The 13,964-nt window shown below is 64.3% G+C and overlaps 1 protein-coding gene across 4 annotated transcripts in view; it reads right to left on the bottom strand.

The window, feature by feature from the left end:
• EP400 (E1A binding protein p400) overlaps nt 1-13,964 on the bottom strand; it is a 62,880-nt gene that overhangs the window by 27,171 nt on the left and 21,745 nt on the right. For all 4 annotated transcript variants that reach the window (XM_037511345.1, XM_037511347.1, XM_037511348.2 and 1 more), the window contains exons 5-20: nt 13,240-13,625; nt 11,498-11,788; nt 10,726-10,911; nt 10,180-10,320; nt 9,748-9,826; nt 9,220-9,269; nt 8,912-8,969; nt 8,141-8,230; nt 6,047-6,154; nt 5,505-5,695; nt 5,176-5,353; nt 2,917-3,053; nt 2,088-2,257; nt 1,761-1,935; nt 1,551-1,687; nt 550-736 (exon numbers count right to left, since the gene is read on the bottom strand). In XM_037511345.1, the coding sequence (XP_037367242.1) occupies nt 550-736; nt 1,551-1,687; nt 1,761-1,935; nt 2,088-2,257; nt 2,917-3,053; nt 5,176-5,353; nt 5,505-5,695; nt 6,047-6,154; nt 8,141-8,230; nt 8,912-8,969; nt 9,220-9,269; nt 9,748-9,826; nt 10,180-10,320; nt 10,726-10,911; nt 11,498-11,788; nt 13,240-13,625 (2,564 nt within the window). The remainder of the gene's footprint in view (nt 1-549; nt 737-1,550; nt 1,688-1,760; nt 1,936-2,087; nt 2,258-2,916; nt 3,054-5,175; nt 5,354-5,504; nt 5,696-6,046; nt 6,155-8,140; nt 8,231-8,911; nt 8,970-9,219; nt 9,270-9,747; nt 9,827-10,179; nt 10,321-10,725; nt 10,912-11,497; nt 11,789-13,239; nt 13,626-13,964) is intronic.

The raw sequence follows: 13,964 nt of genomic DNA, 5'->3' as shown, positions 1-13,964 counted from the left end.
ATGTACTTAACTTTAGTACCTTTAATATTAACTACATTATAATATAAATTTACCTATGACAATTAATTATGAGTAAACATAAGTAGGTAATAGTAGTAGTAGTCAGTACAAGAATATAGAAAGAGTTAATAGCCTGTCCAATTAGGAATGCGGCTAGGTCCAGGTGTAACTTTGGACATAAATCCCTGCCCTGTCAATTAAGCTAAGCCTATGAGCAAACTAATCTCTTTGATGTTCACTGTTCCTATGCCTTTAGAAAAAACATATATATACTGACCACTAACAAAAATAAAGTTACACTCAGGTTTACACTCTCTCTTGAAGTGTGTCTGTGTGTCATTTCTTTAACCGAATCCCTGACCACCCTGCGCAGTCTCTCAACCCTGAGACGGCCTCATTGCCTACTGCTGTGCTGGTCCGCGGCAGAGGGGGGTCGCCCAGAAACCAGGGGCGTGGACACTAGCACCAGTTGCCCAGCATCAGCCTTCCAAGATGGGTGCTGCTGCCCGAGTCTGCAGAGCGCCCAAGCAGAGGGTCCCGCACCCTCACCTGCCAGGAGTCTCTATCCAGGGCCTTGAGCACCAGGGAGGCCATGCAGAGCTGCAGCGGGCCCGCCGTGTAGGACGACTCCGGGAGCCGGGGCGCCACCAGCCCCGGGTGGTTGCAGATGCGCTGCAGCCGCAGCAGGATGCGCAGCACGTCCACGAAGTGCCCGCTCTTCAACGCCTCCTGCGTGCTGCCAAGGGAACAGCGGGTCACTGGGTGCCCCCGAGGCAGGACTGCTGGGGCAGCCAGCACTACAGCTGCCTGGACACACCTTCAGGCCACTCCACTGCAGGCCAGTGGCCAGGAGTCAGCAAGCGGCCACCGCAGGCCAGCTGAGGGCTCCACAGCAGGAGGACATGCTCTCCAGAGAGCACACTGGACACCAGCACCACCACGGGCCCCGCTGGGCAGTGTTGCGTGTCGCCCGTGGAGCCCCAGGGCACTGTGGCGAGTGGAGGTGGCCCTGTGCACAGCAGGCACAGAAAACCACAGGAGAGCAGCGTGATGCCTCTGTGCCGCTGTCTCTGAGCACTGCCCCGAGAACAAGCCTGAGCCCCAACAGGCCCACCTGAGGTCAGGTGCAGACAGACAACAGGATGCACCCCACCGCCATGTGGCTCCTGGCACGCTGCGCCCGCCGGCCCTCCCGCAGCACCGCCGCCACCCTGCGCAGTCCCACAGCCTGGCGCGAGGAGACGCCTGGGAGCAGGGACGGGGCCGTGTGAGACTGGGCCCACGAGGAGACCTGCGGTCTAAGGACCGCACACGCACACACGCTGCCTTTGGGCCTGTACTCTTGTGTGCTCAACCAGGAAATAGGGTGGTGGAAAAGCCGGACAAGCCACGTGGCAGGCCCCAAGAGGCCATCCCGAGGGTGCAGGCCGCGGTGCCTGCACACCAGGGCCCCGTACCAGGGCCCCGTACCCAGGCCCCTGGGTAGAGGCTGCATGGGCCATGCCGCGTCTCCTGGAGGCCAGCACCGCGAGCCCCGCGCCCACGCTCACCTGGGCTGCAGGATCACATCCTCGTACAGGGCTCTCTGCCGCGCAGACAGACGGCACTTCAAGACGTGCTCATACTTCTTGGTCAGCTGCTTTTCCACGTCCCTTTTAGTCCTCCTCAGGATGAACGGCTGCGTCACCTGAGAAACAGAGCCGCGTCATTCCCCTTCCTTGTGCATGCCGCGCCCACCCAGCCTCCGGGGCGCCACAGACCCGGTGCAGCCGGATGACCACTTTGTGGTAGTAATCCTGGTTCTCCTCGCTGGGGGCCTTGAGCGGGAAGTGCAGGTAGGGCCGGGAGATGCCGGGAATGAGGAAGTGCGCCATGGTCCATAGTTCCGCCAGGGTGTTGTGTGGGGGCGCGTCCATCAGCAGCAGGCGCTGCTGGCTGCGGAGAGAGGGCCTCGGTGACCAGGCGCCGCGGGACAGCCTGGGCAGCCTACAGCCCAGCACGCGGCCACAGGGAGGGTCACGGCTGAGGTGGTTTTGGGGCCCTAAACCACCCCCCAGACCGTCGGGGTGTGCGTGACAGGGGCAGACCTGTGCAGGGCGAACACGGCCTCCCAGTGTCGCTCGCTCATGGCCCTCACGCGCTGCGTCTCGTCCATGACTAGGCACCGCCAGCGCGCCCGTGCAAAGGCCGCGTGGCCCCGGAAGAGCTGCTTGTAGGACGTGAGGCAGACGTTGCAGCTGCCAGGCTCGGCCCACCCCTGCAGCACAGATACCAGGCTGGCACCCACGGAGCCCCCAGGCCATGCCAGGGCGCAGGGAGGTGGGGTGGGGCTCTGCCGGGCCCTGCCAAGGAGCTGCCACTGCCGCCTAGAAGATGGCCGGTTTATACTTCTCTCTGCCTCGGGGCCTGGAGACCGTGGAGGGCTGCCCGGACACAATCTCTGGGAGGCAGACGGCCAGGTGCGCAGGCCGGGAGGGGCTTGCACTGCACACCCTGGGCAGAGAGAATGGACGCCAGCGGGTGGGGTATGGAGCTCCACCCCACCATCGACCTCACTCCAGGTCTTTAAAAAACAAACCCACAGCCAGGCACAGTGAAAGGAAGACAGGCCCCGCAAGCGGCACAAGAACCGCAGTACAGCTGGCCGGCTGGGTCTGCGGCTGCTGTCACCAAGAACCTGGTGCTCCGGTGCTGGGTGGACCCAGAGGTGGGGCGGCTCCCAGAAAGTGGCCAGCCGGGGGCCTCTCATGTGTCTCCACGGAGCCCTCTAGCGCTGGAGGGCCCCCGGCAGTGCCGCGCAGGGAGTGGGGCTGCCGGCACCCGAGTGCCAGGCCGGCGTCTGGTCAGTGCCTCGGGTGCTGGTCGCGTTTGACAACTGCCGCGGACCAGGGGGAGGTGCAGCAGACAACAAGGTACCTGTCTCTTTGCCTTGAGTTCCCGGCGGCTGCCGACATACAGGAGGATCTTAAGCCCGGGACACCAGCGCTTCAGCTCGAGCTCCCAGCGGAGTATGCTGCAGCTGCGCACCACCACCAGGTGCGGGCCCCAGTTGCCTGTGCAGGAAAGAGGCTGTTACCCTCCACTGTGGGGCGGGGCCAGCGCTGCTTCTGAGCAGAGTGCCAGGCAGGCTCCTCGAGGTCCAGGGTGCAGCCACCATTCATGCTCTGCTACAGGCCAGCCCAGGCTGGGTGAGGCCTCAAAGGGGCTCCACAAAACAGTGTGGAAGCACAGTCACCCCAGGCAGTGGACGTGTGCTTCTGAGATTTGCAGCCGCACCTGAGCAGTGACCCCGGGCAGAGGGCCAGCATGGGAAGAAGGCACCACGGTGCCCCACGGCTGCGATCCCACCCCTCTGAGGACTCACTCACAACCGCTACAGCAATCACATGGCACAAACTCCAACCGTGCATCGCACGCACACAGGCCAAGCTCAGAAGCACAGAGCAGACATGGGGAGATGCCTGTGGTCACGCGCGAGGCCTCCCTGTCCCTAGAGGACATGGCGCAGGGGCGTGAGCAAGGGCAGGGGCAGCCAGTGTGCACACTCTTCAAAGGCTGAGCCTCACCAGTAGGGAAGGTCACATGCCCAGATGCCATCTTGACCCCAGTGAAAAGCCAGGCCCAGCCGAGGCAGGGGCGTCAGCTCTGCCTCCAAGGGGGAGCGGCATCCCCCACCATCTGTGCCCACCAGGGGAGCAGGCAGGTAGAGGTGGGCTGGTTGTTTACTTGAAATGGGATGAGTCTGTGGGCAGTTTCTGTTTTATGTGGGAGCTAGCTCTGGGAGGGGCGCTCTGGCTCCCCGTTGCAATGGGGAGGAGCCTCCACGTGGGTGGGTGGGCCGAGTCTCCTCCGAGGCGGCAGCTTGGGTGTGCAGCATGGGGGAGCGGCCTGGAGGGGCGGCGGGCAGCAGCCTGCGGCTCCAACTTCTTCAAACGCTGCACCCGGCCATGTGCCCAGAGGCCCCGCTCCGACACCCACTCCTCAGCTCCCCCACAGGGGCGCACCATGCGAACAGCCAGCACGGCTCCCCACCCACATCCTGCCCGCCTGCGATTTCCTTCAAGGCCCTTTCCTCCAGGTGGGATGGCGGGGGGTGGGGAGGTTGGCTCTGTTCACGGCTGCAGCCTCGGCACCTAGAACAGTGCCTGGGGTGGCGCCAGGCAAGTCCCCGAACCGTCATCGTTCTCTCAAGTGCTGGGACACATAGGCTACTTCCACCGCCTCGCTGCTATGGCCTGATGAACACCTTTCCCCTCGACAGTAAAGTGGAAGGCAAGGTAAGTGGTTTTCCCATCTCTACCTGTTCTGTGGGTCGTGACCTATTTGGAAGCACGACGTTTAAAATTTTGGGGTATTAGAGCAACAGAAATAAACTAATGGAGAAAACAAGGCACCCAGATGTTGCTCTATTTCTATTTAAAATCGATCACGAGTCTGATGACGCGTTTCCACATGGAAGGCAAATGAGGCGCAAGACAACAGCACAGCAACGTCGGTGGTGGAGGAACCCACGGAGGACCCCACGACTCCCCACGGTGGAGTGTTCTGACTCCACCCACCTACCCGACTTCTCCTGACCCCAGTGCCGCCTCCTCACCCCGAGACCCCTGCACGGATGGACGGAAGGTGACGTGGTCCTTTCTCCCCATGTGGCCCAGGAGCCCCCGGCTCTGGGGTGTGAGGCTCAGCCACACCCCCAGGCCCTCGGGAAACCCTCCTCCACCAGCCTGGAGCAGGACGGGTGGGACCCTGGCCTTGGCAGTGCACAGGGCTGTGGGCAACGCGGCCCCCTGCATATCACCTGGGCACCTGCACTGCCCCCAGAGGGTGTTGAGGGGGTTGCGGCGGGAGCACGGTGTGCTGCAGGGGCAGCAGGCCGCCCGCAGAGGGGCCAGAGCTGCCACTGTTGCAGCACAGCCAGGCCGGGCTGGACCCAGGGCAGGTGTGATGCTGCGTGCAGAGGCGGCAGCGCAACACGCTGAGCTCGCCCCACACGGGATGTCTGGCAAGCCCATGGCCACACCCTGCCTGTCTGCATCTACGCGGGTCTCTCTCTTCAACTTATTCCTACAAAAAGCAGCTCCCTGCCCGCCGTGCAGGCGCCACTCCCGCTCCCTCTCACCTCCCCTTAATGCCTGCCGCGGGCTGACGGGGAAGACGGAAGCCAGGGCCTACCTTCGTTACAGGCGAGGTGGGCAAAGAAGGCTATGACCTGCACGGTCTTGCCGAGCCCTGCTTCGTCGGCCAGGATGCCATTCAGGTTCTTGCGGTAAAGCTTGGCCAGCCAGTCCAGGCCGATCTTCTGGTAGTCTCTGAGCGCGCCGTACAGCAGGGGCGGGACGCTCAACTTCACCTGCGGGAGGGCCAAGCGCACGCTCTAGCCAAGCAGTCACACGTTGCCCCCGCACAGTCAGTGCGGCCGCCCGGAGGCCACAGAAGCAGGTGGGGCGGGGCGGCAGGCCGGCGCGCTCCCCCGACGGAGGCGCCCGCGGGCAGCGGCTCACCGCGGTGCTGATGCGAGCGCTGCCCTTGGGGAGGACAGCTTCGGCCACCGCGGTCACTTCCGCCACGTCCTTGGTGTGGGGCTTCCCGACGCTCATCCTCTCCGCGGCTTTAAACTGGTCCATGATGAACAGCGAGTCGATGAGCACCACGTCCTTCCGGCCCTCGCGGTCCCCAGGGCAGCTTTCCGCCTCTGTGAGCAACGCGCCGCGGCGAGCAGTCAGCCCCGCTCCACCCGCTGCCTAAGCTGACCGCACCGGCCTGGGGGGCGGCTGGCCACCCGTGGTGGCCGGCCGCGCTGCGCAGCCACGGGGAAGACCAGGAAGTGCCTACTGCGACCGAACTCGGGTCACGGCACGCGCCCCCCTCCCCGGGAGAGGGGACGGCGGGATGCCGAACAGAGAAGCAGAGCAAAGCCCTAGGCACCGGCATGCTGCCCGCAGGCCCCAGCGACGGCACCGAGGTCCCCGCAGCAGACCCCCACCCGCAGGGGCGGACGTGACGGGCTCGCCCCCACCCGCAGGCACCGCTCTGGCGGCCGCACCTTCCTCCTCGCTCGTGTCCTCGCTGCCGGGGGGCGGCTGGGGCCACTGGAAGCCGGGCAGGAAGGCGCCTTCGTACAGCCTCAGCAGGTCGGCCAGGGGCAGCTCCGCTGGGGCAGGAGAGAGCGTGTCTGCGCGGGCAGGAGCATCGGCCACAGGCGCACGGAGGCCCTGCTCTCGCATACGCCTTTCCTGGCGCTACATGATTCCTTGGAAAACGTGTGTCTTCCAAAAGCACATTTATTTATTTCCTAAAAGCCAGTAACTGCCCATTTACCAACAAGATCTAAACTGTCTCTCGATAAACATGGGGATCTTTAAACGACGCTCCACTTTGACACAGAGAACGAACAAGAATTTCCGTCATCATGTGATAAACGTGTAGTAAAACCTGTAGGCCAATGAAAATCCTAAAATACCATTTATAGAAAATTACTGATGGATGCGGACACAGACCAGCAAACGACTCAAACAAAAACACGACAGAAGTAAATGACTAAAAAGCACAACAAAAGACTTAGGCTCGCAGCCCGAGGCCCGGACACTGACACACTGGGCCGGGCACAGAGGCACGGCCACGCCAGCAGCAGGAAAGGCCGGGGAACAAGGCCAGAGCATGAGGCCGTGCACGACCTGCGTGCCCCTCCTCCGCCCCCGTCATGGCAGGGAAACGGCACACGTTGGCTTAGTTTTTCTGGAAACCTAAACAAAGCTTTAACATTCCACACGCCCCACTGTCTGTCCTCGGGGGAATGGCCAGATGTGGCCCAGGGCGGTGCCACAGCCCCACGTGGTAGCCGCATCCAGCATGGCAGGAAGCCCCTGAGGCTGCTGACCTTTCTGTGTCTGTGTCACACGCCAGCAGCAAGGGCCCAGGCTGTCCCTCGACAACATGACCAGGGCCGTGGCCTGTGACGGACAGCAGCGCCGTGAACCGACTTGCTCTTAGATGCAAAGCCTCACGCCAGCAGCCGCTAATGGCGCACCTGGGTGCAGCCCCAGGGCTCCGGACGCCGGCTTCCCACAGCACAGAGCCAGGAGGCGCCCTCGCCCCATGCAGCGGTGGCACAGCAGAGAGAACGGAAACAACTGACAGTGACTGTGGTGAGGCGCTTCAGTAGGGAGAGACGGGAGCTGGAAAAGCGGGGTAGCTGGGGACAGGCCAAGACCCCACCTCAGGGAGTGCCTTCCCAGGAGGACCCCCGTGGCCCGGATGACCATCAGGGGCTGGGAGGCGAGCAAGCGGCTAGCCAGCTCGCCTGCAGGTCACTGGCTCCGGGAGACAGAGCCCAGGTGGGAACCAGGCAGCCGCGGGCGGCCAGCAACCACTGTCTGCAAGCGTCCCCCATCCAACAGCCGGCCCACGGCGCCCGCCGCTGACCTCCGGCCGGGCTCTGCAGCAAGAAGGAAGGAGGTGCCGGGGCTAAGGGAGGCCCCAGGTCGCAGAGGCACTGACAAGGGCTCGGCACGCCAAGGCAGGAGAGCACCAGGAGGCAGCGTGTCCGTCGCCCACCCCAACAGTCCGCAAGGAGCGGGAGAACCCGCCCCTGGCCTTGACCGCAAGCAGCACAGAGCCTGGAGACGGGCCACCAGAGGCCCGACCGCACGTCCGCCGACACGGGGAGACCCGCACGCGTGGGCAGCAGCACAGCAGGAGAGGCGCCCTTTGCCTGCTGGGCAGCCACACGGGGGTCAGGAGCCCGTGGCCTTCCCGTGCGTGTGGTGGGCAGCGCGTGTCCGGCTACGTGAGAACGCCTACATGTCGGGGAGGGGCCCAGTCCGACCGTCCTCAGCAGCAGACAGGCAGGGCTTGCTGGCCGGGCACTGCGCTCTGAGACGGCCGGGCGCCTGCCGTCACCAGGCCCGGGAGCCCAACAGAGTGGCCGGCAGCCCACAGGGCCCCGGTGGGAGGCACGCTCACCGCATCCCAAGCACTGGGCGCCCTGGGACGCGGACCCCCGCACCCGCCCCAGCTGCCCAGTTGCCCCACAGCTCATCCCAGGACGCAAAGCCCGACGTGTGTGCCCAGACGTGGCGAGAACACGGCCCGCACGCGTCCCTGTGGTCGCCAGCTCCCAGCGAGGACAGCAGCCCACCTTCTTTCGCCAGGTTGGACAGCTCTGTCTGGTGATCCACGGCCCCTTCGCGGGCCTCCTCCTCTTCGATGGTCTCCTCCTCGTCCTCCACTGCAATGACCAGTGAGAGCTGTGGGACACCAGGCCTGCCTCGCAGCCACGGCCCCATGGGGAACAGGGATGCAGTCCACCCAGCCACTGGGGAGGTGCAATTCAGCCTGCCACGTTTTCAGGCAGAGGGAAGTGGCACTAGGCAGGAGGTGGGGACAGGCCCTTCCTCTCCCCTCAGGCGGCACGAAAGGCCTGCTGAGGCTCACACTGGAGCTGCACAGCCACCCACCTGCCAAGCCCCAGGCAGGCCCCAGGAGCAGCTCCTCATGGCCGCGCTCAGCGCTCCTTGCCTACTCCAGGGCCCAGCCCCTGGCCCTCCTGTCTGGTCAGCAGCTCTGCCTGCGCCCTGCCCTCCCCTGCAACTCTGAGCATTAGCCCTGCCAGGGTCTCACCAGGCGGACATGCCCACTTTCTGCAACCTTAGGCCTCTCAGCATGTCTCCCGCTGGCACCGCCCTCCCGGCCACCCTTACACAGGGGTGCCCACAACTGCCTGTCTGCCCACCCACCTCCCACGCCTCACTTCTTCATTGCAAAACCCCAGTGCCCGCCAGGGCACCAACCCCCAAGGACACCGACCCCGGGCTACTGGCCACGGCCAGCTGTGCAGGCCCAGGAGCCCCAACGACATTGACAGAGGGGCCAGGGGTGGGAAGTTCAGCGCGCACAGGGCAGGACAGACCTTCGTCATCAGTCAGAGACGTGCTGGCTTTTCTTTTTCTCACAGACATTCCTGAATCCTGAAACACAGGACCAAAACTGCAGCCATGAGACCTTAAACACAGGACAGGGAGCAGAGCGGAGGAACGTGCCTCTAAGGCACCCAGCGGGGCAGGCTGGGCCGCCTGCGACGCCCACATGAGCCCAGGGTCACTCTCCTCCCAGAGCTGACTGACACCAACCAGTCTCTGCACGAACGAGTCCCTGCCTGCTCCTGGCGCAGCGTGTTGCTTGTGCCGCTCTTTGCACACAGTTAAGTCCCCAACTCACCAAAAAATTCTCTGGCAGCACGTCAAGTCCCTTGGGTCTCGAGTCTTTACCTAAAGAGAAGGTCACTGGGTCCGTCTTCACTGGAGTCCGGGGGCTGGTTCAAGGGCACCCCGGCCTGCAGAGGCTGCCCCTGCCCACGCCCCCATGGCCTGGCCGACACAGGGCTCTGCACAGGCAGCTGCACGACACAGGGCTCTCTCCAGGACACACCTGCGCTCGTGGGTAAGGCCTCCAGCAGCGCCCCTCCACCGTCCCTCCCCCCCGCCCCCGCCCCAGGAAGGCATCTCCATGGAGCTGCCAGAGCCTGCACCCAGGGCTACGGGGGCCACCACCACCCCGCCTGGGACGGGCCACAGGTGCAGGCCCAGCCTTCCTCCCCGGAGCAGCCCCAGCTGGTCCATCAGCCTGGGGTGCCGACTCATCTGGGCAAACGTCAAAAAAAGTCCACACGCAGCTGGGAAAGCTTCCCAGAGCACAGTGCGATGCCCCCAAGGAGCCGGCGCTGGCGGCCGCGAAAGGCCTGCGTACCTCTCCTGGAGCCTTTCTGTGAACTCAAGGCCTTCTTCCTTTTCTCTTCTAATTCTACTTGCAGTTTTATTTCCACGACCTAAACACAAAGAGTCGCACGAGACGCTGGTGAAGACACAGCTGCAGCGAGCACACGTCAGAGGCTCCCACACCCATCAGCAGCCCGCGGGTGCACGCTGCCCTGCGGCCCTCAGCGGGTACTCTCTCCTGGCCACAGCTCCTCCCCTCTGGCAGGCAGTGGGAGGGGAACTGTTCTGACTGAAAGGAAGCGCGAGGCAGAGGAGCCATCGGGAAGTAAGGAGCCAGCCCAGGAGCCCTGGGGAGGCCCCACACCCTCCACCGCCGGCCAGTGCGGGCACAGCTGGCCACAGCGGCCCACCACCCCATGCCCGGCTCACAGGTGGCATGCGGGACCCGCGAAACGTGCTTCACCTGTCCAATATTTGACCAAAAATACTCTATTTCTCTGGCGGTTGAGGCAGCAATCCGTCTCAGCCGATTCTGCTCTTCTTTCTTTCCTCTCTCCTCGCGCAGCTGCTTCTCCTCATGATGGCGCGCCACGGTCCTGACCAGCTACAGACACATGGTGGAGGGAGCTCAGGCATGGCCAACACCCACGCCCTGAGGCAACTGGGGACGCCAGCACCCACGGGACACGGTGCTCTGCCTTCTTCCCAGGGCACACCCTGACCAGCTCTGGCCAGGGCAGCAGGGGCGGCACTGGCCCAGCTGGGCCCCCAGGTCACCCCAAGCTGAGTGGCTTCTGCCCCTTCCAGGGCTCGCCCTCCCCCACACCAACCTCTGGGTGCCAGTCTGGCCTGGGGTGCTGCAGTGAGCCGCATCCCCGATAGCATGTGGCCCGAGGCAGCCCGAGGGCAGCCCCGCTGCGGTGTGAAGGCTGCGTCTACCCGCGCACTTCACCCGCCATGCCCCAGGCCTGAGCCAGCACGAGGACGGGGGCCCTGCACCTTGACCCACCTTCTTGGCCGCAGCTACCTTCCAGCGCCGCTCCTGGGCGAAGTCTGCCGCCATCCACTGCATCTCCTCCAGCAGGTAGTCCCAGTGCGACTTGGGCCGCGGGGCCTCCTGCAGCTTGGGCAGCCGCCGCAGCGACCACAGACCTTCTTTCCTCAGGTCTGCAATGCGCTGGTGTGTCTGGTTCTCCTGTGGGGTGTCCCATGCATCAGTCAAGTGCACGCCCTGCAGGCTGACCCCACGCATGCAGGCAGCACAGGCGCAGTCTCGGCAAGAGAGACACGACCCAAAGGCGGGGGCAGGCCACTCTCCCTGGAATCCCAGAAGCAGTTGGAATGACAGCCCTGACCCGCGCATGCAGGACCCAGGGTGCACGCCTGGGCACTTAGGGGACAGTCAGGGGGCACAGGCCAAGTGAGACGGGCCGGAGCTGACTACTGTCAGGCCCAGGCAGGGGCCTGCCGGGCACACCTGGCATGAGAGGCTGCTTGCCAGCCCCTAGGGAGGCACGTGGGCGCCAGGGGCTCTGCAGACGTTCACTCTGGTTTGTGGCTGTCAGCACGTGCCTGGCCTGTAGCTCTGGGAAGCCGCATGAGGTCGCTGACTTCAGCACCAGAAAGGGCACGTCCCCCCAGCCCCCAGTCAGGACAGGCCACCCAGCCACCACCTCAGTCTCACTTGTCACCAACACGCTCAACTCCCCCACTATTCGGACGCTTCACTGCGGGAGGCGCCTTAGGACGCCCACGAGCGCCTGGCCTGCCGCCGCACTTACCAGCGCTATCTGCTCTGCCAGTTTGTCCTGAGAGTTGTCTTGGGGCGGGGCGGCACTCTGGGCTGGGCTCTGTGGCTTCGGGACAGCAGATACAGCTGTCCCCAGGGACCGGGAGGTAACTGGAGACAGCGACTTATTGGTTGCAGAAGAGGGTCTGCTCACTGGGGAGGCCCTTGCGGGCGTGGGTCCTTGGCTGGCGCCAACCCCCGGAGCCGTGGACGAGGCAGAAGAGGAGGGCAGTGGGCGCTGGCAGGGCTGAGCGGGGTCTGCTGGTGGTCTGGACGCCACCACCTGGAGGGTGAAACGAGACCTCAGCTGGGCACCCAATGCCTGGTCCAGTGTCAGGGCGCATGCGTCCTGGAATCCACCCCCCAAAAAGCCCAGAGGGTGCCCCCAAGACTGCCACAGGTGGCCTGAGGCGGATCAGCCTTTTCTCTTTTCCCCTGCTATGTTTCCACACTCCACCTCAGCCAAGAGGCCAAGGGAGCTCTCCTCCAGGTCTTTGCAGGGCTGTCTTCGCAGGGGCCCCTGCTCGAGGGATCCACAGCGAGGCCACCCCATGCCTCTCCCTGATGGGCAAAGGCAGGCTCTGGGCCCTGCCCACAGGGCAGGCAGAACCCGGCGAGAACCCCCTCGGGTGCTGGCCAGGCGCGGGCAGGCAAGGTCGGAGGATCCCCTCCCTTGTCCTGGACAGAACGCTCCATCACACAGAGGGGACCCTGCTGGGGGGCAGGTGTGGGGCAAGCAGGGCCCACTGTGTCCAAGGGCTTCCTGCTTTGCACTGGAGTCACTCCTCAGTTCTCACTTCGGAAGATCTGTGCGGGTGCAGGGCCTCGAGTATTCCCACACCCCCTTGCTGAGGTCTTTGCAGCCTGCCAAGCCCACCCAGCAGATTCTGAGCAACATAGGCAGACCAGCTAACCCGAAACCCAGCGTGGCGCAGGAGGGTGGCTCCAAGGAAGACTCAGGTCCACAGAACCCGAGCACAGTGGCCTGGGGGCCCACTGCTGCGGGGGCCGACCCCTCCAGGCGGCTGCGGACAGCACACAGAGCCCCTACATGGGCTGGAGACCTGGCTACTGTCTATCCTCTCTGGTCTCTGAGCTTGGGTCTCAGGGACAGTGAAGATGACCCCCCCCACCCCGCTCCCCGCACTGCTGTCACAGGCAGGGCAGAGACAGTGCAGAGCGGAGGGGTCACGGTGCCGGTGTCCAGTGGGCAGTGAGCAGAGGAAGCTGTCCTCCTGTTTCTACGTAAGTCTCAAGCAACCAGAAAAAACCTGAATTCACGTGCACCAGGGAAACCCTAGCTGAGGAAGAGGGTGGCAGGCATTCTGGGGTGGGCCCCAGCAGATCCCACCCAGAGGATTGGCCACATTGCCCCAGCAGCCCCGGTGGCGGGGACCCAAACACCTGAGGGACGGCAGCAGTTTGCTGCATAAATTTAACCACTGGCGGAGAAGGGGTTATCAGCACCCCTCCACGGTCGAGCCCCTCGCCATCCATGGCTCACTGTCCACACACCGGGACGCGGAGGGGCCACAGGCGAGCGGGGCCCACCCTCGCGTGGGGATGGGCAACGCACCTTGGCCGCATGGGGCCAGCAGGGAGGAGCGCGTGCTGGGCTTCTCTGGGGATGGTGCCTGGGCCAGAGCCGGAGTTGGCAGCCACCGCTGCCTGGACCACGGGCAGCCACGGCCCTCCCTCCACTCCCAGCCCCCAAACAGCACATGTGCCCAGTACCTGGGGCTGGGATGGCAGCTGTAGGCTCTGCAGCTGGGCCTTCCCGGGGACTGGGCCATGGTGGGCCAGCGCGGTGGGCTGTGCAGGAGGGGTGGGGAGCTGGCTGGTGGGGGGCGCAGAGACAGAGGCTTGAGGTGGCTGCGTCTTCACTGGGATATGGAGCTGCGGAGGGGGTTCCCCCATCTGCGGTGGCTGTGAGAACTGCAGCGTGGCCGTGAGGGGGGCAGCAGGGAGGCCAGCAGGGGGCAGCCTGCTGGGGAGCTGGGGAGGTGGGGTGTGCAGACTGGCTGCGTTCTGCACCGGTGGCCCGGTGGATGGGTCATACTGCTGCTGACTCTGCTTCTGCCCCAGCAGCTGCGCGGCCTGCGGGGCGGGAGGCATTCCTCCTGCAAGAGAGGGGACACCGCCGGCGCTGGACCACAGAGCCCGGGCGCCCACCCAGCAAGAAGCGGATCCCAAGGCCCTCCCCTGGTGGCGCAGCGGTTGAGCGCTGGGCTGTGAAGCTGTCCGCAGCCTCTGCAGCGCCGATTCGATCCCCGGCCGCCGGCGAGGGTCCCATATGGCGTAGCAGTGTATTTCATCAGTCTGCCTGTTCTGCTCCCCGCTCTGGCTCTGGTGAATTCTCTCACCCTCCCACACTTCTGACTGTACCCAGCGCTTGTATAAATAAGTAAATATTTAAAAAAAAAAAAAAAAAAAAAAGGAAGAAGCGGAGCCCAGGCCTG

This window comes from Talpa occidentalis, unplaced genomic scaffold (assembly GCF_014898055.3).
Source record: "Talpa occidentalis isolate TD23 unplaced genomic scaffold, MPIMG_talOcc4v2.1 talOcc4.14, whole genome shotgun sequence".
Lineage (NCBI taxonomy): Eukaryota > Metazoa > Chordata > Mammalia > Eulipotyphla > Talpidae > Talpa > Talpa occidentalis.
Note: the sequence above shows the minus strand (reverse complement) of the source record. Positions and strands in the feature narration are given on the sequence as shown.